This window comes from Anopheles moucheti, chromosome 3 (genome assembly GCF_943734755.1).
Source record: "Anopheles moucheti chromosome 3, idAnoMoucSN_F20_07, whole genome shotgun sequence".
In the NCBI taxonomy this organism is placed as follows: Eukaryota; Metazoa; Arthropoda; class Insecta; order Diptera; family Culicidae; genus Anopheles; species Anopheles moucheti.
This window is the reverse complement of record NC_069141.1, coordinates 26,498,345-26,520,254: the sequence shown is the minus strand read 5'-3', so window position 1 is coordinate 26,520,254 and position 21,910 is coordinate 26,498,345. Positions and strand designations below refer to the sequence as shown.

The 21,910-nt window shown below is 43.8% G+C and overlaps 1 protein-coding gene across 1 annotated transcript in view; it reads left to right on the top strand.

The window, feature by feature from the left end:
* Positions 1-21,910, top strand: part of LOC128305581 (protein outspread) — a 194,561-nt gene that overhangs the window by 101,617 nt on the left and 71,034 nt on the right. Inside the window, exon 2 of the mRNA XM_053043095.1 lies at positions 4,405-4,488. Within this exon, the coding sequence (XP_052899055.1) occupies positions 4,405-4,488 (84 nt within the window). The remainder of the gene's footprint in view (positions 1-4,404; positions 4,489-21,910) is intronic.

The window sequence follows — 21,910 nt, the reverse complement described above, 5'->3', positions numbered from 1 at the left end:
GAATTCGTCCCAAGGTTTTTTGACGGTTTCCCATATATTTTTGAATTCGTTCCAAGGTTTTTTATTGGGGCGGTCCGGTCGACAGGACCAGTTGAAAACTCATTTTCAGCAATTCCACAATTGTCAATTGACAATTTATTTAAAGTAGCATTCAAAACTATTTGGGAAAAAATCAAAAAAACCTCGATACGAATTCAAAAATTTGTGGGGTGAAGTCAAAAAATTGTGGGACGGATTCAAAAATACCTGGGGCGCAATCAAAAATCCTTGAGAAACTGTCAAAAAATTGTAGGATACCCTGTAACCCTATAAAATTGAATTGATAATTATAATAATACTTTATTTTGGAGCGGCCCGGTGGCATGATGGTAGCGGAGCCGGTCTTCACACGAACGGACCGGACTAAATCCCATCCGGACCAATCCCCCGTAGCAAGGACTGACTATCCGGCTACGTGGTAAAATTAGTCGATACGGCCAGGCCGTTCTAACGAAACAAAAAAAAATAATACTTTATTTTGTACTCTCTTTTATAAAGTATTTTCAAACATATTAATTTAAGAAAAGAATTATATTATTTCCAAAGCTGTCCGAAAACTAGGACAACACTCCGTTAGGTGACAATTTCAACTCGAATACACCGCCCAACTCCACCGTCTAACTCCTTCGCTGTAGACATCACTTGCAAACGTTTTATGCTGACCATTCACACCTCCACGAAAACAATGAAACAAATGTGTAAAATTCAAATTACCGGTCCGTTCGAAACCGCCCGCTGTTTGGCTTGTGACATAGATTGTGCACCGTTCCAAACCCACTACCACTGGGGGATGCATTCCATGTTTGCGTTGGTTACTGTAACGAACCACCTTGCCGGCAACCCAATTCCCCGCTTGGAGTTTTACTCCGCCAAAAGCTTCCGGAAAGTGTCGCTGTGCCCGTTTCGCACACAACAGGTTCCATTCTTCATACAGCAGCCAACTGCACTGGCACTGGGTTCTGTGTTGTACTACTTACTGTTGTTGTTTTGTTTGTCGTTTTGAACAGAAATCAACGCCACAAACATTTGACGGAAATAAATGGTGACATTTAACATACTCGATCCCATTATTTCCCTACCGTTCGCGTTCGTGTTTCGGCTGCATTACAAACAGCCGAGCGACGACAGCCGAGCGACCAATACGGTTGGCGTAGGGTCAGCGGCAAGAATGTAAATGTTTCCCCAACCGTAGGTAACGGCCCTACCGGCAACTACCGAACCGTTGGGTCGGGTTATTTTGTTTTTTTGTCATGAACTCTTCAGGCCCTGAATGAACAGTCCCGTCAAAGTACGTTTTTCAGTGAAAGGCGTTGGTTTGTTAATGTGGTAGCTGAATTCATTTACATATTTTGTGCTTCCAGTTGCTTCCAGTAGCATTAAAATTGGGCAACAATCGCAATGTAATTGAGCAATCTGTAGTCATGGCTGTGTTAAAATGTTTGAATGAATGAAATGTAAGATACAATTTAATGGTTTAATTTTGCTAGTGGAATGCATTAGCTAAAGAATTTATAAATTTCCTTCGTGGTTCGGCTTGATTTTTTTATATTTCGGCTAAAGGATTTAGGATTTCGGCCATCTTTATTTTTTATAAAATCTTATCACTACGAATAAATATTTTTAAATAATATTCATAGGCAAATAATATTAAGAAATTCACATTGCCTCAAAATATATTTAAATCCATGATTTATACAAATTATCTGAAATCTATTTTTCAACAGTAAGCAAGGTTTATTTATATTAGAACTATTGGGAATTTTAAGTTTATAGCATAAATATTTTAAAGTCTTTTAAGTCGAATTGTTCAACCTCAAAACCTAATGTAATTGAATAATACAGGTCTATGGTAAAATGGTTGACCCCAAAGTTAGTGTAGGATCATTTTGTTAACTTGTTGTCCACTATTTCCTTGACACAGCTACTGTTTCTTGAAGACTACCCCTTTTTGTAGTTTTTATTCAAACTCAACATAAAACGAAGCTGAAACACGATGTCATCGAAGAAGAATTTCACCAAACCGCAACAAGAACTGAAGAAAAAAAAACAGAAACAACCAAACTATGTCAAAACTCATCCAATAAGCATTAATGTTTATGGACAGGTGGTCAAGCGCTTGCTGGTAGTCGGAGCCAGTCTCGAATCCTTCGCCTTAAAGGAATTATAAACCTCAAAATCTGTCTTGTCGTTCGCTATAAAGGAAAACCCTCTCAACGGGGTGAGACGAACCACTCACTTTGAATTCGCAAGAAATACAAAAAAGCAGGCACCGCTACAAATGAGTGTCACTTAAAACGGATGGCAGGCTTGTTTCGGTGGTTTCGAACGGATTTGAATCTCGTTGTTGTTTCAGATTGCTTTCGAAATGAAAATATGATACCAGAAGCGATCGCTCGGGTGCGGGGGGCAACATTATTGGCTACCGGTGGGCTCTAGTGGCACGCAAGTAGAAGGCACTGGGTGCGAAGAGAACCCCCACAATCAAAGGGGTGAGTTCTGTTTTAGTAGGTCAATTGGTACATTCACCTCGACGAGTGTGTGTGAGTTTGTTTGTGATGTTGCGAAGAGAACGAGAGAAAGAACAGGACCAACAACACCGTCCTATCAAGAACATCTCCCCCTCGCCTTCACCCGACCCCTGCTTCCTTCCACCCCTGCTTCCGGACCGCTTATGTTTAATTAAGCCAAATGATGCCGGAGTGCACTTTGATCAATTTATTAATTGGGTGAATGTTCTTATACACCATAACGCTGGGGTTTTTTTTGCGAAAAACCACGATGCTGGACCCTTCAACCAACCAGACGGGCAATGGAACAAAGCATGAGTGAATAAAAAAAAAACAAACTCCCTCTCGATGATTCCGATTGTCTGAGTCAGCCAGTGGGGCTTCGGTCGGCTTACCCTTCGTTCCGTACTAACTGTTGCACTTGTAAATTTGTGCAATCTTTCAGGCTCCCCTGCTCAATAAAAAAGTTGACCCATTCGCGCTTGTTGATTCCGCACACACTGGCCCTATTGCCGGCTTGCGACTATTAAGCTCATTGATCCCGTTTTTATTTCCCACTCTTGATGAGTGTGGTGTACCGTCTCGAACGGTACGGGTCTTGCCGTTTTGCTGAGCTCGGTGATTGCACTCGATCGTTAGTACCTCTACTCGTTCCGGAGTTTGGTTTAGTGTTCTTGTTTTGGCACGGAAAGTGGGAGAAGACTTTGGCAAGTAAAACACGGAGATGCCGCTTAACTAGTTGATTTCATTGCCGTATAGCAAAACGGCGGGTAGAAAGTGAATGCACGCTCGATGCACGAAACCACCGATGCTGAAGATTACTAGGTTGTTGGGTGTTTCGGTTCGGTACAATACAAGACCAACAACAACAACAAAAAATGGAACCAAGCCGGCCCATTTAATCAGAGCACCGTTTTGGGTTTCCGCGTGTGCTTTCATCGCCAACCATTCATAACCAGTTGTTTCAAGAACAAACCCCATTTGGAAATCACTTTAATATTGGGTTTAACGTAAAAGATCAATAAACCTGTCAACACAATTTTCCAAACGGGGTAAAACGGGTGTCGTTTTATTGGCCCAAAACAATTTTCGCTCAAAACCTGCTTCAGATTTCATGCGACAGGGAGTGCATGCGACCCCAAAAACAATATATGCTCATTGTTTGTGAGACTAATTTACCTTTCATTTATAACACCGTTTTATCTGATTTGCACATTCAATCTTGATTGAAGATAATGCTACCAATTGACTTTAAATGAAAGATATGGATTTTTTAAATGTAGTATTCATAAATTACCTCTGTAAGAAAACGCTGCAATTGATAATGGAATATAAACATTTATTCGGAGTGCATAATAATGCGAAAAGAGTATTATTTTAAGTAAAATCGATTTACTAAAGTTTATTTTTCCCTGCTGATGAAAAGTAAACTAAACATAAAAATATCATTAATTTCAGACATGTTTCTGCTATTTCTGGATGTCTTTTTCTGTACTGATGATTAAATAATGTCACGTCGTTCGTTTTAATGGTTTTAGTTAAATTATTGTTTCATTCTTTTTAGATTTTCGAAGGTCTCAAAAAATTAATACATCTTTCTAGATTGTAAAATATTTATCATAGTATCTGAATGTTGGACAAACGATCAGAAAATGATCCAATGATCTTAAAAAGAACGTGCTGATCTCACCCTTCCGACGTACAACAATGTAACCCAAATACTATGCATCTTCCTAATTAACACCTACAGACACACGAATATACGGCCTGCAAATGCCGAATGCATCTGCATGCATCCTGCATTTTTTACGTACCATAATGTCTCACACTTTGTTTGCTCTTCTCACTATAATTGCAGGCAACGCGAAAGGTGTCAAAACGTGGATATTTATTCGTCGCCCCCTGGGACTGGGACTTTAGCAATCCGGTCTACAGAACAAAGGTAAGTGGTTCCTCCCGTCCCCGTTCGGCCAATCTCGCTTGGTGTTGAAGAGTCGAAGGTTTTCCGTCGCGTTGTGTTGTAGTATCCAGTACGGTACGGTGGACGGATTTGGAACGGATCGATGGATCACGAACCACCACCCAGTGGCTCTTGGGTGGCGTGGTGGTTTGGTGGCGCATTACTTCTCCATCCGATCCGGTCGACCGAGTCGGTCGTTGAGTTTTGTGGGGCTCAGATTTGCTGGCTGGATGTGTTGTTTATTTATCACTCGGCTAGTCCTCGGCAGCTGTCACTCGCACAACTTCACCGCTGCACCATCACCACCATCAAGGTGCCAAGGTGACAAAAGAGTGGTGTTCAGCGCGGGAAAGGGCGGATGCAAATTAAATCGTTTAGTCAGCGCCATGGCCTAATGTCCACAGCTGGAAGCGGTACATGCCAATCGCAGCCGTGCCGAACACGCCAAACAAGCTCCCAGATCTACATCCTCGCGGATCCCAAAACGATACCATTCTTGAGCATGAGCTGCATGTCGCCAGTTGTTAGATCAACAAGCTTTACTTCCCTTCCGGAAAAGGGAAGGGATAGCAAGGGAGTCGCGTGGGATTAGTTGGATTCCAGTTGGACAGGGTAGCCAAACGGTAGCGAATGGATCGATGGACCCGGTTGCACTCGATATCCGGGAGCAGCGTACAAGCTGTCGATAGGACAACCGTTGATCGACACGAAACGCCAGAGGGGGCGACCGATGGCGCGCGTCGCTTTACGGTCGAGTGCGATCGGTTTTGCGATCGCGCGGCCCGATTTCGCCATCGCCGGGGCTCGCTCACCGCTCGACGCTCGGTGCGATTGATGGATGTCAAAAAGTGGCTGATTAATTTACATATCAGGTGCAAAAGGAAACCGGTGGCTTGCAGCACCGGCTGGCTTGAGCTGAGCTACCGAAAGGCTTGATTGATCCAACGTCCCCGCCGGACTGGGTTTAGCGCGCTGCGCAACAAATTGGACGACGCAACACTAGCCGCCTTGTTCGGGTGCCAGGTGTTTGCATTGGAAGCTGCGTTTGCGTTTTGCTTACTTTGCTTGATGTTGACCCAGATGGTGAACAATGCGGATAATTAGATGTTGGAAGTGAATTATTTTTCCAAAGATATAACACTCGGTGGTTTCTTAAGCACCAAATAGTGGTTTAAAATATTTTATTACATTCATTTGTATTGCTAACGATGGTAAATTCAGTCACTTTAAGTAATCATCAATGGCCCACTGAATCCAATCGATGTAATGAGCAATATTAATGTATACACCTGGCAGTGATTTGCCGCAATGCTCCGCTCCAAAGCTTATGATCCCAACCAAAACCCAACGGTTAGCTTCCCGCCTCAAGAGACCACCGCCAGAGTCACCAAAGCACACGTCTCTTCCGCGTGTACCTCCAGCGCACAGCTGTATCCGTGACGCTTCCGCCTCTGGTAACTCATACGCCTTAATACACACACTGATGTTTCTGCTCGTTAATTGAAGTTTGTACTTTCGCGACAAACCGTCGAATGCTCGCGTTTTTCCCCAACCAATGGCGGTAAAATTCTGACCAGCAACTACCGGGACTTCGGTGCTCCAGTTGGGCAGACAGGCAGGTCCTACATGTTCACCGTATTCCACCGACTGCGCTAGCCTTAGCAGCGCAATGTCGTGCAGAAAATCTTTCCGGTGTTGATAAAATGCACCATGACTAACGATCGTCTCCACCGCGTAGTCTACAGGCTGCTGCAGGTTACAAATCTCTCTTCCACGCACGTACTTACAATCCTCATATTGTTCGAGGTCCCAATCACCTAATCGTACCCGGTAGTCTGACACACTGCAATGAAGACGATTTCGCTCATTACACATTCCGGGAATTCGATTCGCTTATCACTTACGGTTTACTTTTACCGCGCACATCCACAAAACAGTGCGCTGCTGATAGAACGAACCGTGCATTGATGAGTGAACCGCTACACACGATATTTTTGACCCATCGTAGCAGTATTACGGCAGCCCAGGGAAACTGATCGAGCTGGGTTTCGCGACTATCGTAGCTAAATTCGTCAGCATACTTCGAGATTCGCCCACAGTTTGGTTCACTTTGAAACACTGGACAGCAAACGAGCTGTCCTTCGTCATGGGTGTGTTGAATGTCCCCGCTGCCGAGTTGTTCCCGAAATGTGGTGCACTGCGTGGCCGGTACGAGAACACCTGTCGGTTTATCTTCACGATTTTCCAGTATACACTGTTGTTCGCCCTGAACAGTGCAACGATTCCAGTTTAAGAATATTAGCTGAGTCAAAGCTAGATGGAAAATATGTCTCACAATCATTGCAGAAGCAATCTTTAACGCTTGTTAACGTTCGCACGGTCTGATTTAAACTGCTCTGCATTATTTGATAGAGAACGGATCCTGAAGCGATGTTTATTTCAGCCTGAGACGTTCTCCCGGCATATATTGATAAGTGGAAGCCAATGTTATCAGTGCGAACATTGGAATTTTTTATGACGTGTTTTATTAATGGTTGAAGCTGGCATCATAAGTGTGTTCTAAGTATGCTGACGTCATAAGTATAACATGCAAAAGTTGAAAAATGTTCTTGGTAATATAAGCAATAAACACGACAAATACTAAAAATCGTCATTCATGAATTATTAAAACATTTCTATGAAATGGAAGAACTTCTTGACTGAAACTTTCCGGAGACTTTTGCATATATGCTTAGAAAATTTATCACACTAATGAAAAACTGAATTAGCAATACGGCCTGGCCGTTCGTGAGTAAATAAAAAAAAACTGAATCGATCCCCGCAGGGAAATTCGAGAGTCAGTGAATATAAATAAAAAATCCGATGCTAGAAAATCGATACGATACATAGGTCAGGCATTGGAGATATAAATAGAGGATTAAAAACGTTATCAAAAATTGAAGTATACAGATACTGACGAGGTAAATTATAAATAATCTGTATTATACAAGATGATTTATCAGCCGATAAGCCGAAGGCAGTGGGTTCAGAATATAACTAGAGATATTTCTTCAATTATACGTCAAGGAAGTTACCCATTCAAGTTATGTCATTTTTACCGCCTCTTTAAACCCTAGATTACCGTATTCCGTACCTCGGTGCAAAACAACACAACTCACAGTACTCGCCTGTTAAATAACGTTTTCTAGAGCAATGTTTTCAAACGTCCAAATACCCTGCAACATCCATCAGTCCCAACACCAAAACGCGCAACAAAACATCTGTTACCGGTTCACCCTTCTAGGGGGCGAGAGCTCGCGATGTTGCAACAGCTTTTCCGCTTGTCTTACTGCACCACCTTTTAAACCGCAATCAAATCGATCGCAAATCGTGTTCACGACCTGCCAACCCGTAGCGCGCGGTTAATCGAAACGCGACTTTCACGGTTACGCCATCGGCAACACCCAAATTTACGCGTCCACAGTTCTCGGGACGATATTTCGGGACACGGAACAACACCCCGTTGGTGCCGATGCGTTGCGGGTCAGCTAAGATCCAGAGCTAGACCGAACGCTGTGACCGCGCGACCCATCGCGGGTTCCGAGCCCATTAAGCAACGCGAACGCGTCTGACAACTGACGTCGGGTGGCTCAAACCCGTGTGTCCATCCCGCGGGCGGACAGTCCGTTTTCGTGAAAGGACCTTCGCGTACCTTTAAACACCATAATTGACCGCATGATAGTAGAAATAAACGCAACAACACACACACACACAACAATCTTCCTTCTCTTTCTGCAACCCTCCCCTTATCCGTCACAAAGTATGGGGGGAGCAGTGGGCAGTTGTAAAGCCTATCGCTTCAGTCTTCAGAATCATAAAGCCGAAAGCAAAACGCTGACGCAATGATTACAAAATTGATTCGATTTCCTACAGATTAGCCGAAGCCGGGTGGTAAGGTGTGTTAAAGCTGAAGCGTGTTTGCTTGCTGCTCGATTTTTCATCAACCATCCCCTCCCCCCACCCACAAAATGAAATATAAGAAGCGAGAAAATAAAAGAAGGCGGAAGAAAGGCCCAGCCCAAGCGAGATCCGCGGGCAACAAATCTGGGGAATTGGCTTTTCGCTTTTATTCTTCACATAATTTCATTTGCTTGCGTTTCTTGGTGCGAATGGAGCAAATGGAGAATGCACCACCAAACAAACGTACTGTTTTATTTCGGGTCGTGGCGAGATGTGCTCGTTCCTACGTAAGGGGTGGGCTGGCCCGCATGATCAATCAATGGGGTGGGTAGACCAGCGGGCGAATATCGGAACGCACTTACGATCGTCCACGAAATGCCGGCCCATTTTTTTGTTCCTTAAACCGTCCATTCAATCCTACCGAGTTTTCCGGTTATGTTTGAATTCCAATCGATTACATCGGATTAGGGGGAAAAAAAAGATTCACTTCTTTACAGCCATTCGATCGGAAGCTGCAAATATAAGATGATTTTTCTGATTCTTTTCTGCTCAAATAAATCGTTTCCATTACTGGCGTATAGAAGGTAAAACGTGGTAAATTTATTTTTGTTTAACGCAATTTAAAAGGAAATTAATTTATCTGTCCAGCACAATTTTCATGCGCACAAAATCAAGCACGATTTGTTGGTTGCGTGTGATAGCGCCACGCTATCGAACGTCATTTATCTTGTCAGCTGTAAATCAATTAAACAGCTTTACCAGGGCTCGACCATCAAGCGTCCACCGAAACAATGGACGCAGCATAAGCGAGCCACACCACCGGATCGAATGTCGAAATGATTTAAAATTATCCGCCTTATGCCGGTTTGCAAGGAAAGCTTTCGATTTTGGAATTCGCACTCCTACGCAACTGTCGCGCGACTGTTTTTGTGCAGGCTGCAACAGACGCACCGCTATTTATCGAACGGCGTTCGAAATCGCTACAAAACGATTACGAAAGTGAAGCCAAACATCATCATACCACGCCAGTTTCGGTTTCGGACGATTTGTTCTTGTACTATTACACCAGACCATGCGGTCCACCGTGCACGAACAAAGGAGATCTTTTCCTCCACGATCGAAAGTGTAAATAAATACGGTGCAGTCGTACACGGACCCATTTAATTTCTATTTAAACGAATTAATCGATCTCAATTAATCAATTTCTCACGACCACGGCCACAGTCGCGACAGTTTGTCTCTCGCTCGCTGGGTGCACCCGAGGCGCCCTCTCCCTCCCAGAAACACTCCCGCATTCAATTGAATTTCCTTTTAAACCAGCGCAGCTATTTGCAATTTTCCTTCCACCCATGCCTTTACGTTTGTTTTTCCCATTTTCCGCGTGCAGAAAGTGCAATGAAACTGTGTCCAACGGTGTGGGTACGGTCTTACTTTTGCTTTGGCGGTCCCAGCTGATGCGCGTGCTCTCCCGAACGCGGGGCTGTTTGTTTGCAGGAAATGAATAATACTTTTCTTTTCACCGACACCTCCCCCTTTATTTGCTCGACCACCCGGCCGAGGCCGAGGGTAGAAGAAGGCTAGAGTCTGTCGTGTACGATTAAACGCGAGTTCGTGCCTGGTGGTTAGAACGTGCAGGGGTGGCGATGTGGTCAGTGTGAGCGGGGTGGTCTGGTGACCGGAAATTAACCTGCAACGGCAGGCGGCTAGAAGATGTCCAGGCGAATGGAGAGTGGGATTGGCAATAACCGGCTCCGATGAACCGTAACCGATCGATCGATCCGAACGGTGCTTTCGTGTGGGTGGAAAATGAATGCAGTTGCATCACTCCGACGTGCACCCTCTCGATCTTGTATCTTGGATATTTTGTTTTGATTTTTTCAACAAATTTTTTAAGCAAAAATTCTTTCAAAAAGAAAACAAAAAAAAAATAGGTATGATAAACATCTTTACAGTTTGTTTAGTACACAAATATTTAACAACATTTTTCGAATCTTAAAAAGGGCTTCAAACGACCCAAATGTTCATTGAACATTCCGGTCAGTAATGTGATGTGTAATGCCACTTAAAACCCATTTCGCTAACTATAAAAAAAACCAGGTTCAATATTGTGTTTATCACCCAATATAACAACTTCTTTAGCACCGTTTGGGCCTACTGTGAAACCGTAAGCGCTTTTTCCGTTCGAATGCTATCGCATTTCGTTCAGGTGGCCACATTCTTGCCCCATGCTCAACACACACACACACACACACACACACAAACGGTTGTTCCATTATCCACCCACCACTCACTCTTTCCTGCATTCATCCTGTCCATTGCTATGGCAACGAAATGCACTTTTCGCTCATGATCAACCGTTCACTCATGATCGACAACGACGAACGTGAGCCCGTTAGTGGTACAGCAGGGCAAAACAGCTAAGCAAAAACCCTTTCGTACGGTGCAACTGCACTCATCCTTCCCGTGTATACGCTGACGCCATGGTACTGTTACATAATAGTGCAGCTAATAACGGACACGGTTAATCGTAATAACTGTAATGATGATAAGCAAAGCATTTCGGTTGCATTGCGCACACACGAGTAACGAACGAAATGAGAAATGGGAAAATAAAAAGTTATACCATTTTGTCCATGCAACGTATATGTCGACTGCTCAATCTCGTCACTCTTTGCTTCATCACCAAATTTTGCCCCAGCATCCAGCATACTATCCCGCTTCTCAGAAGCGAGATTAAGCGAGAGGGGCTAGGGTTAAGAATGGTTTAGCGTCCCCTTTTCGCACGCTTTGGGGCGGGTGTACGGGCCCTGGTTTGAAATTCCAAACCCACCAGCCCTAATGCCGTAACCCGCCGTAACCCGCCGGCATTCCCACCATGCTGTTGGTCCACCGGCAGACGATGGATTCATCAATTTTCAATCAAGAGCTAATGATAATGGTGCGCAATTTGGCATCCGATCGTGATCGCAAAACATTCGCTGCGCAAATCAGACGCTGCCCAAAGAGGATGCGAGATGCGCAAAATGTCGACAAACTCTGGCGCGCACCGCATTTTGGTGAACCACCCTGTAGAGGGATGCAGATACGAAAGGGGCGCACATTATGCAATCGGTATCGGGGGGAATAGATATTGATATACAGCCTGGGACGAGAAGAGAAGAACACAGCAGAAAGGGAACAATTTTCGGGTGCAATAGAAATTTATGTCATCAGAGCGAAAGATGCTGCGGAGTGAGAGAATCGCGAATTGTGTGGTGTGTTGTGTGGGTAGAAATGTTTTGCCTTAAGCCGCACCTCCTTCTACTGTCCGTGTATTATGCCACCGTTTCTGAGTACGTATATCTCAAATTAGCGATTGGTGTTGCAGGAGTTTCTGTTTGTCAAAATGAGCATCCATAAAACGATTTCGAAACTATCGATGGTTTATCATAATAAAGGGTGCCTCCGAAAGTATAAGCACGATTTAAAAATTGGACAAAAAATAAAACCTGTTCCAGAAACTGAATGTTTATTCGATAAATAGGATTTGTGGAGTGTTCTGGACTATTTCCAAACAAAAATTAAAAAAAATTCAATTGTATGCTAATGATCGCACTTTTGATCGGAAGCCTCCCATGAGGTTCAGCACAGACTTGTCCCAAAGGATTTTCGACACTTTCTTCCAGTCTTTTTGAAATCTGTTGATGTCCTCCGCAGCTTTAAAATGCTTTCTCAATTGTTCCTTGGTTAGCGTCCAAAATAACTCAATCGGTCTGACTTCAGGGCAGTTCGGGGGATTAATTTCCTTCGCCAAGTACCGGACCTCATGTACTTCATACCATGCGATCGTGTCTTTGGCTTAGTGGACAGAGGCCAAACCTGGACCAGCATGTTTTCGTTTCATGGCCAGCAAACGTCGATTCAAACTCTCCCGGATGTAGATATCGGTCCTCGTCTTCTCCGTTGTCACAAACGGTTCGGACATCATTCCGCATTCACAAATGGCTTGCCACACCATCGCCTTTTTTCCGAATTTTTCGAGAAATATAGATTTGTCGGCTTCTTCGACGTCCTGGCCTTCAGGAACGGTGTAATGTTGACTCCCCGGAAGAGTTTGGTAGTCAAAATTTACGCACGACTCATCGTCCATCACGATGCACGAGGATTGGCGACACAGCAGCTTGTCGTACAGCTTCCGAGCCCGATATTTAACGCATGCGGCCTGTTTTGTACTCCGTTTCGGTTTCTTTGGCTTCTTATACGTTTTTAAATTCAATCTTGCCTTAACACGTTGGATGTTCCTGTTTGATATGCCCAGTTTTTGAGCCACATCGCGAATGGAACTTTCCTTTCTTTTGCTCGAACGCTTTTGCTATGTCCCGGTCCAACTGTTGATCGACATGACCAGAAAGTCGGCCACTTTTCGGCGTATTCTCGAAGCTGGACTCCTCCCGAAACTTTTGGATGGTGGTTCGTACGGATCCGATACCTACACCTTCCGATTTCGCTCCGACTTAGCGAAATGTTAGGAGTCGAGCACCATTTGTGCAGAATGTCTTTGCGCTTTTCGACGGAAATGCCTCGCATTTTAACAGACGCTATTGAAACCAATATTTTTATATATTATATAATATAATAATAATATATTATTATGTAAATATTGAAACCAATACTTTTAATGCACTAGCTAGTAGCCCTGAATGTAAACAATCCAGCATATCAAGAGTCAGCTGTTTAACGTCACCCGTTTACTAGATACGTCATTTAGAAATCGTGCTTATACTTTCCGAGGCACCCTTTATGATAAATTTTTCGCAAAAAATTGATTAAGTTGATCATAAACAAATCATTTTCCTTGTTACCATTTCTTGTCACTTCTAATGATGTATCATGCGTGACACGGGCAAATATTGAAGGCTTCCTGAAACTGACGGAACCGATCATCCGAAAAAGGGCAAAACAGAGAAAGCTGCTATCTGCTCCTAAATTTTCCTCTCCTTTAATCCTAGGAAGCTTTTTTTCCAGCAATTTTTTTTACCGATAACACGACAACTTCAAGCAACCCTTTGGGGTAAACAGGCAAAACATACCTCACCTCGCACGCATCGAATAAGATTGACGAATAGTGACCCTCGGTACTCTTGGGACAGTGTTGGGGACGCTTAGGTCGAACCTGATTTGTTCCTTCCGATCGGTATGTGCCGCAAGATGGATGATGTTTACGCAACATCTCGGCATCTCGACATTTCCTTCATTGCGTATGCGCTCGCACCATACCGCAGGTTGCAGCACGACGCTGCACCGATCCGTCCAAGCTCTCAGCGTTACCGTTTATGTCACCGTTTGCGGACGCACAAGGGCTCGGCTTCCCTAGCCGCTGGCGACGAACGTACCGGTCCATTTATGGTGTCGAGTGTCGCTAAAGGTTGATGCACCTGTTTTCTTGCCCCGCTTTTTTTTTGTTTTTGCTGTGCCCTGCCTCACGCTCGCGCCACATCTGATGCAACGCATAAACCGCGCAACGCACCACCACCGCCGCTCTAATGCGCTTTCGAGCGCACGTTTTCCAATCCAGCCTCTCCCGTTGGGGCGCGCGTGTGATGAGGAAATGGACCCAATGCGAGCAGCTTTTTGAGAAACGTCAAGTTTTGCGCAATCGCTAGACCCGACTAATTAGTCACCGGTGGGTCGCTGTCCACCAATGCACCTTAGGCGCAGAAATAAAAACCCCCCATCCTCCACTGCACCCGCTGCTGATCTCCATCGTAAACCACCTCCCCCCGAGTGGCTAGTGTTGCAATTAAGCAGATCGGAGGGCTTGAGGGCTTTTAGCTTTTATACGGAGCGGATGTTGAGTGGTTGAGCTGATGTGTGTGTGTTTTTTATTTTCGTCCTCAGCATTGTCACTCTGTCAGACCCTTAGGCGATGCATTTTTGTCTAGTTTTATTTACCCCATCGCACTTACCCTTCGGATCTCCTGGCCTTGTTTTGCTCCTTTCGCTCGGCATCGCTGAGGCAAAAAAAAGGAAAGTTGTCCCTGCCGAAGGGTAAAGCGCTTCGGGGTGTGAGGGTTTTTGGCCATGAAATTTTTGGTCCCAGTCGCGGCCTGTCCCGTGCGCCCGGCGTATGTACATGGAGACAGGTTCGAGATCCGCTGGAGCTTGTTCGCACATCCATCTAAGCGCAAGGTTCAACGCGGGCGAAGTGAACGGCCAGTGCATGGGATAGACTTGGAACCAGGGAACCCCTAGTCGTGACTCGCTGCAGGCTTCTTCCCGGGCTTGTCCCAGGCACTGCTCGCAATATATCGCGATCCATCGATCTGCTAACAGTATTTTCGTCAGTTCCCACCGTCGGGGAACCATCGGTTGGCCGGGGGCGGCCCGGTAGTCATGGTGGAGGACGGTAAAAACAGACCAGAGCAGTGGTGCGGTAAATGTTTTATTAATGCGTTCGAAGGTCCGATTTCCTTTCCTGTGCTCACGTCGTCACTCACAGCTTATGGTGTGTGATGGTGGCCAAGAGGAAGCAGAAACCATTCCCGCGTGTGTGGATGCGGGCTGACCGTATGTGATAACTTGCGTTTGCCCTCGGGGCACGTAGAGAAAGTGAAATCATTCCTGAATCCTCGTAACGCGTCGGTGGCCACTTTCATGCAATAATGTTGCACGATGTTCAGGCTAATGGACGGCTGGTGTGTTTGACGCGTATTTAAATGTGCGCATAGCGTTCATGATAGTAGATACTATGTTTATGTTGCTTGGTTTATCTAATCACATATAAAATAGAACGAATGATTGAATTGGAAACGAGTGTCCTAAACAATTATTGAATCTTCGTATTCTCGAAACCCGAAGGCTGCGACGAAATACAACTGAAAATAAATTAATTAAATGTTTATTAAAGCTTATTTTCGTCTAAAAATCCATCTTCTAAGAAATATGGATACCCAAAACAAATTCTGTAGTAAGTCTTTCTAGCCGAGTGGCTATCGCTTGTTGGATTATTTGTGATGTTCGTGAATAACACTTAATAAAGATAATGATATCTGTATTTCAAAAGTGAACGATAATATTTGTGAGGCAAACCCCTGCTATGGTAGAGTAAAACTCCATCGTAATAAAAATCGTCACGTTCTTCACAACAAATAATTAAATAGAACAAACACACGTTATAAAAAGTAGGAAACCTATATACAAGAACAAATTATAAATTGTAAATATTTTTTTTAAATGAATAATTTCCATGATTTAATTTTCTCGCTGTTTGAAGTTTCGCCCAATGTTTTATAAAAAAAATATTGAACGATACACTACGCTCATGACCAATTAGAGTAAATTACAGTACAGTAAGCTATTATAAAATCTATCAAATTTTCTCATCAAATACTTTTGATCCTATTATCCGTGTTATCCGCTTATTCGGTCAATGTAGTATGCTGATAAGTACAGATAAACATCGTTGTAACTCAAAAATGTTTCAGAAACTTCTTTTACTAGTCAAATGAGACATTACTTACCAAAATTATCGTCACATGGATGCACGCGCGCCTTGCTTTTCGCACAGTTGTTTTTAATCAACCATAAAAAAAGGAAGACAAAATAAATATGCGTTATTGACATCTTACATAAATAAAGTTCATATTTTCAACCCACTTTAAAAAGCACTCGCCCATACACGATCGCTACAAAACGCTCACCGTGTCGGATAAATTTCGTCATGTGGAAAATTCATCACTCACGTCACAGCAAACCTTAACCTGAAGCGATCGTGTCGAATGTTAAGCAACCCATCCCCAACAGTCCATCAAACCCGGTTTCACGATTAACAGGCATGACACAACGTTCACACACACACACTCGCACACCCTGCCACCTCAAAACTTCCATACGTTTCCCAACCCCCGATTCCTACGATTTCCCAGAAAAGAAAGTGATCTTTCACACCTTTCTCCGGGTCTCCACCGGACCGCACTGACACGAATGCTGCGGCGTTTTATGCCGCCGTGACAGGTTTTATTACATCTTTCATCTTTTAATCATCACCGCGCCGGGACAGGTTACATCAAGCTCGCCCGACCGGTGGATTTAGATCCTTTCCATGACACGATCGACGCTTGTTTACTTTTCATCCAGGTTCATTTCCTGCTATGTGCCATCGTCACAGTGCGCAACAAACGACTACACTAGCCTGTCAAAGCGACGAACCCCCAAATGTGAGGTGCGGCAACAGCTTCCGCACAGATAAATAAAATTGTGCGTCCCGCTGACATACACAGCAATTATCGTTATTATTTTCCACCGATAATGAAACCCCATCTAAGGGATGGGCGAAAAAAATAAAATCCACACTAAACATCGCTCCCATCGCACAAGGGGGGTGTTGAGACGTTCCGCTACTTCCCCTATTGACGCTTACCGATCAACATCGGTGTAGACCGGATCAACAGGGTGTGTATACGGGAAGCAATAAAGTGACGCTTTTTGACTCCCATATACGCGTGGATGGTGCGTAGACGGAAGCAGTACTGTTGTTGGCACTATCGTTTAACGTCCCATCGTGGTGCGGAATAGTTATGGACTTGGGCGAGATTCGTACAGTTTCTTTTCCTTCCCCGATCCATATTCGGCTTCCGTTGCGAAAGGAAAAGTGTGAGAGATAGTTTGTGGGTGATTTTTTTTTTATCAACCTACTAGCTGAAACGCTGATTGTAGACACACGTAGGATTCCGTCGATCAACCGTCCGTCCATGCCGTTTGGTCATTTGGCCATCATTGGGGGTTGATGACAGTGGAGAACTTTCTCTTGCCGATGGTGCTGTTTGATTGAGAAAGTGAATCGTATCGATTTTACACCGTTTATAGCAATGTTCGACGCAATGATGCAATATTGCTTCCTTATGAATTTACCGGCCTCCGTAATAGCTGTTGATACGTTAAAGAGACAGTGGTCCCTTTTATGGAAGGATTACATTAAAGGTCTTCAATACTTCCCGATACATGCATGTAGTGTGTCCTGTTAAGGGCATTAAGCATTTTTCCTTTTTAATTTTGTGTATATTTGGACATGTGAAACACAACTATTTGGGTGAAGCAAAAAAAACTTTGATAAAACGTACACCAGTATGCATCACAATTGCGCAACAACCGTGTATCGACCTCTAGCAAACAAACCAGGCAAACCTCATAAAATCTCATCCCCACAAAAACCTTGTTTCTTTTTTTTTTGCGAATCTAACGACGCTGTCAGTATGTTACGGCAGATGGAGATCCTAGAAAAAAACATCAACATAATAAAAAGTAAAACAATGCCCAACCGTACCGCAGCACGCCGGAAGGTGAATGGTTCATAAAAATGTCACAGTCACACGAACGTGACAACCTTCGCGTTTCGCTCATCCATCGTTTGTCAGCGCCCGGTGCGAGAACATCTTCTTTCGTATGTTTGTTGGCTTACGTGTTTTTTGCTTCTATACACACGGTATCGGTGCTGTTCAATCCCAGCACATCCCCCTCGTGCAAAAAAAAACGAACAAAATCAACAACCGGCTCAACTAATAAGACAGCTCTAAGTAGACAGTTCTGGCGGGGAAAGACTGTGCCGGGCGAAGAGACAGACCTGCAGGCAACGACTGGGTAGTATTGCGATAATCATGTCCTAGGCCGCGAATATCACCTCCGATGCGATCAATCGATCTGGATCATCTCGTTAAATCTTCGCCAGATCGTGCACAAACTGCACCTCCAGGAATCTTTCACTCCACGGCTTACCCACAAACCTTTGCCTGGAGGTGAATAGGAAAAAAAAGACATAACGTAGTGGAGAACACAAGAACAAACGGCGTGGAATCCTCCACCCGGGAGTCTGGTGTGGATCCGATTGGTGTGCAACTTTTTTGTTGTGTTGCTATTATTTTTTTCTCGCCCCCTGCTTTAAACTATATAAAACAAAACAAAAGACAAAAAGCGACAGCAAGCGACGAACCTTCAAACACGCGGTGCAGAAACTATGTACGGTGTGGATCAACTCTCTCGCACCCCCGTTGATCACTAAATCTAAATTGCACGAAAATGTCAATTGTGTCTGCAAGGAATTGTTTCACACTTGTTCTTCCGCCCCGCCATACCCTTTTGCGGTCCCGTATCACTGTTTGTCTTATGCTTCCGTGGCACTCTGTTTTTTTTTTTGTGGCAACTGCCAACAACACAACGAGGAAAAAAACATCCTTCAAATCGAACTGATTTGCTGTGAAGTTTGTCACGACACTTTGGCTGATGGTTGGTTCGTTAGTACAGCTTGGGCCACCATCTGCGGAGCTGCGCGGTGGTTGGTTTGCTCTCGTGTTCTTTCCGCTCGTAACAAGAACTTACGTCTTACCGCGGAGAGTTATGTCAACAAACGGTGTAGTGCTACTGTTACGTTAGAGACAAAAACGAAAAAGGGGGAAAAAACGATTCCGAACGTGAGCTTTTGAAGGACATTGGTGAAGCGTTGAACGTTATTACGTTATGTTTATGCGGTCGAAAGTAACGTTTTTATTTACATTTGCCGTTAAACGAACGCTTACGGCTTCTGGGTCAAAATAGTTAAATGGAGCATTTAAAAAATATATGTTTTCTTTTAAAATAGCTACAAAAAAATTACCTATCAAGCTGGTTTCGTTTCATCGTTTAATGGCGATTTGTTGCTTCTTTTTGCTATTCTCGATTCTTTCTCCGCGTAAAATGCTAGCTAACCTAGAAAATAGTTAAATGAAATTCATACACCTTAAACATCATCATTCCCCCCCCCCCCCATAACCCCCTCAATCACCATCTCCCCTTTCTCCATAATCCGACAAAGCACCGAACGATAATGCTCGCACCGTGCGCGCGTTGTTTAATTTCCTACCCGGCGTGTTCCCGGGCCGCACTTTTAATTCGCAGCATCATTATTTTATCGTTTTAAAACGAAAAGCACTTTTCAATTAACACCGGCCGGGCGCGCCGGTTTTGGTGTCTTCTTACCGTTTCGTTACACATTCGTGTTTCCATTCTTGCGTTTCTGATCGGTTTTGTGTCTTTTTCTCTTCTCGTTCACAGGTAAGCTTTGCGAGCAAGCGTGATTTCGTGGGTCTAAACCGTGGCAGACGTTCAAGAATGAACGTAACGTAAACTCGCCTCAGCACCGCATCGCACATCGTACTATCGTCCCACACACGTGAGCAACATAACCGTACTGAGCTGCAAATTTCGTTCTTAAGCAGCGCCGTTGAAGCGGGAGCGCTTAACCGTTCACATGCGTTCCAATGCTTAGGCAAATGAGCTCGCGGGGAATAGGCCGTTAGGTTGGGCACACCCCAACAATCGGAAATCGACACGGCCAAACCGGCCATAGCTGGCGCGTTTGCGGGCAAGTGCTGGTTTCAGATTTCCTTTCGGCAAATTATCCAACCCGCGTGTGTGAGTGAGTGTGATCGTTACGATCGGTGCCATCGGTCTGTTCTAAGCTTCGATAATCCTCTATCCTCTAATTCATCCACCGAATGCCGGTAGGCTTAGGGACAGGGGAAGGCAAATGTTCAACCCCGGCCACATTCGCCAGCAGTGCTCACCGCTCGGTCGATCTCGAATCACTCGTAGAACATAAAATCCTCCAACAGATAAAATAAAATCCATCGCCGGCGCTAAGTAGCGGTACTCTTTACCCTTTTGCCAGGGGCTGCAGTGCCGAAGCGGGTGAGGTCACTCTATCGGCAACATATCGCAAAGCTACATTCGCGAGCTAACGAAACAAACCTCACAGAGTAACAAAAAAACAAACCTGCCACACGCCACCGGGATATCACCTCGCTTCAATAAAAAAGAGAAATTTATCTTGCTCGTAAAGAGGAGAAAATTTAATTAAAAACCCACCCGTCTAATGCACGTGCCGAACCCCGGGCGGGGAGACCTGTGTTGACTTCGGCTACCCACCCGGTTTTCGCACCGTTCCTCACCGGGAAGGGGGAACTAAATTTAGATGCAATTAAAATTGTCAACGGTCTTCCTTCTTTTTGTTGATGTTTGCTGGTTGCGCTGAATGTTTACGTACCGAAAGTGCGTCGTGCGGCTCGGGCATCGGTAGGAAGGAAGACATGTTCGCTGCGATCGTTGCACCGCAATGTACAGACGCGATTGGCGCACTTGATGCGGAAATGTCTGCCGTTGCTGGAACCGGTCCGGGAAGCTACGGATGTGTGTTTATGCATCGGTGTGCTTCCTTTTTGACCACGGCAGTACACGCCTAGTACATGTTTCTATTGCAATGTGAAGGTACATTGATCGATTGCAGGTTCATCTGTGTTGAATATGTTCTAATTAGCTAATGTCATCTGGTTGTTGTCTTTGTTAAGAATGGTACCTGTAGTTGGTATGCTAATTATATTTCATTTTATTTGCTGCTACATTAAGTTCTGTTTTAGTTCGCTTCGTTACAGACTGAGCTATCGAGTCGTTGTCTTTTTTTTATTTTGTTGTTATATTTGTTGCGTATGAGTGTATATTTTAGTTTACCTGATTTGATTCATTAATGATTGTAATCGAGTTATTGTATCGATTTATTATTATTATTATTAGTTTATTTGTTTTATTATTTATTAATTTATTTATTTATTTATTTAATATTTATTTATTTATTTATTTATTTGTTTATTTATTTATTTATTTATTTATTTATTAGTTTAATTTTTAATCCTTGAAATTGAGATCTTTGAACCTAAAGAAATTCACGAATATTCATAGTGAAGATTCATGAGCCTTTAACTACGAGAATAAAAACATTCAGTCCGTTGACTCTTTAAGATCCTAAACGTACCAATCAACACTAATGTTATTTTCCAAAGGGATGGTTTCAACTTACCTTTTGCAGTTTTGTTCCTCCAACGACAAAGTGCTAATTTTTTATCGATACCAATTCTCGTTCTCTTCTTGCGAAAATCATTTTCACATGGTCAACAAAATTACGACACAATATATTTCGAGAGCATTGTGCAAAAACATTTCAATCAATGCTCTTACGAGGGGTCTGTTTTGCAAAATGCTAGAACAAACCTTTTATGGTCATGCAAATTGTTTTTGGTTTGGTTTTTTCTTTCTTCAGTTTGATGATCGTTCTAATGAATAAAATTCAATCGCATGTTTATTTTTTGTGTGATTGATAGCTTCCGTTATTTCTCACCTGCAGAAGAACACGCTTTGATTAGAATTTGTTGCAAATTTTCACCGGAGCGAGGTAATAAAAACATATTTTCACACCTTCTGAATCCGGCCGATCATTGAACTTTGAGCCTAACCAGGCTGCTGAAAGTTGGATGAACTTTCGATTTTTCGCCCCGAAACTCTCCAAAAAATGACAGCACTAAAGTGATGCTGGTGGTGCTAAAGTTTAAATGAATTGCCAAAAAAAAACCACCCCACATCTGCCCGGCAGTGATTTTTGCTTCGAAACATGGCGTTTTATTGCACA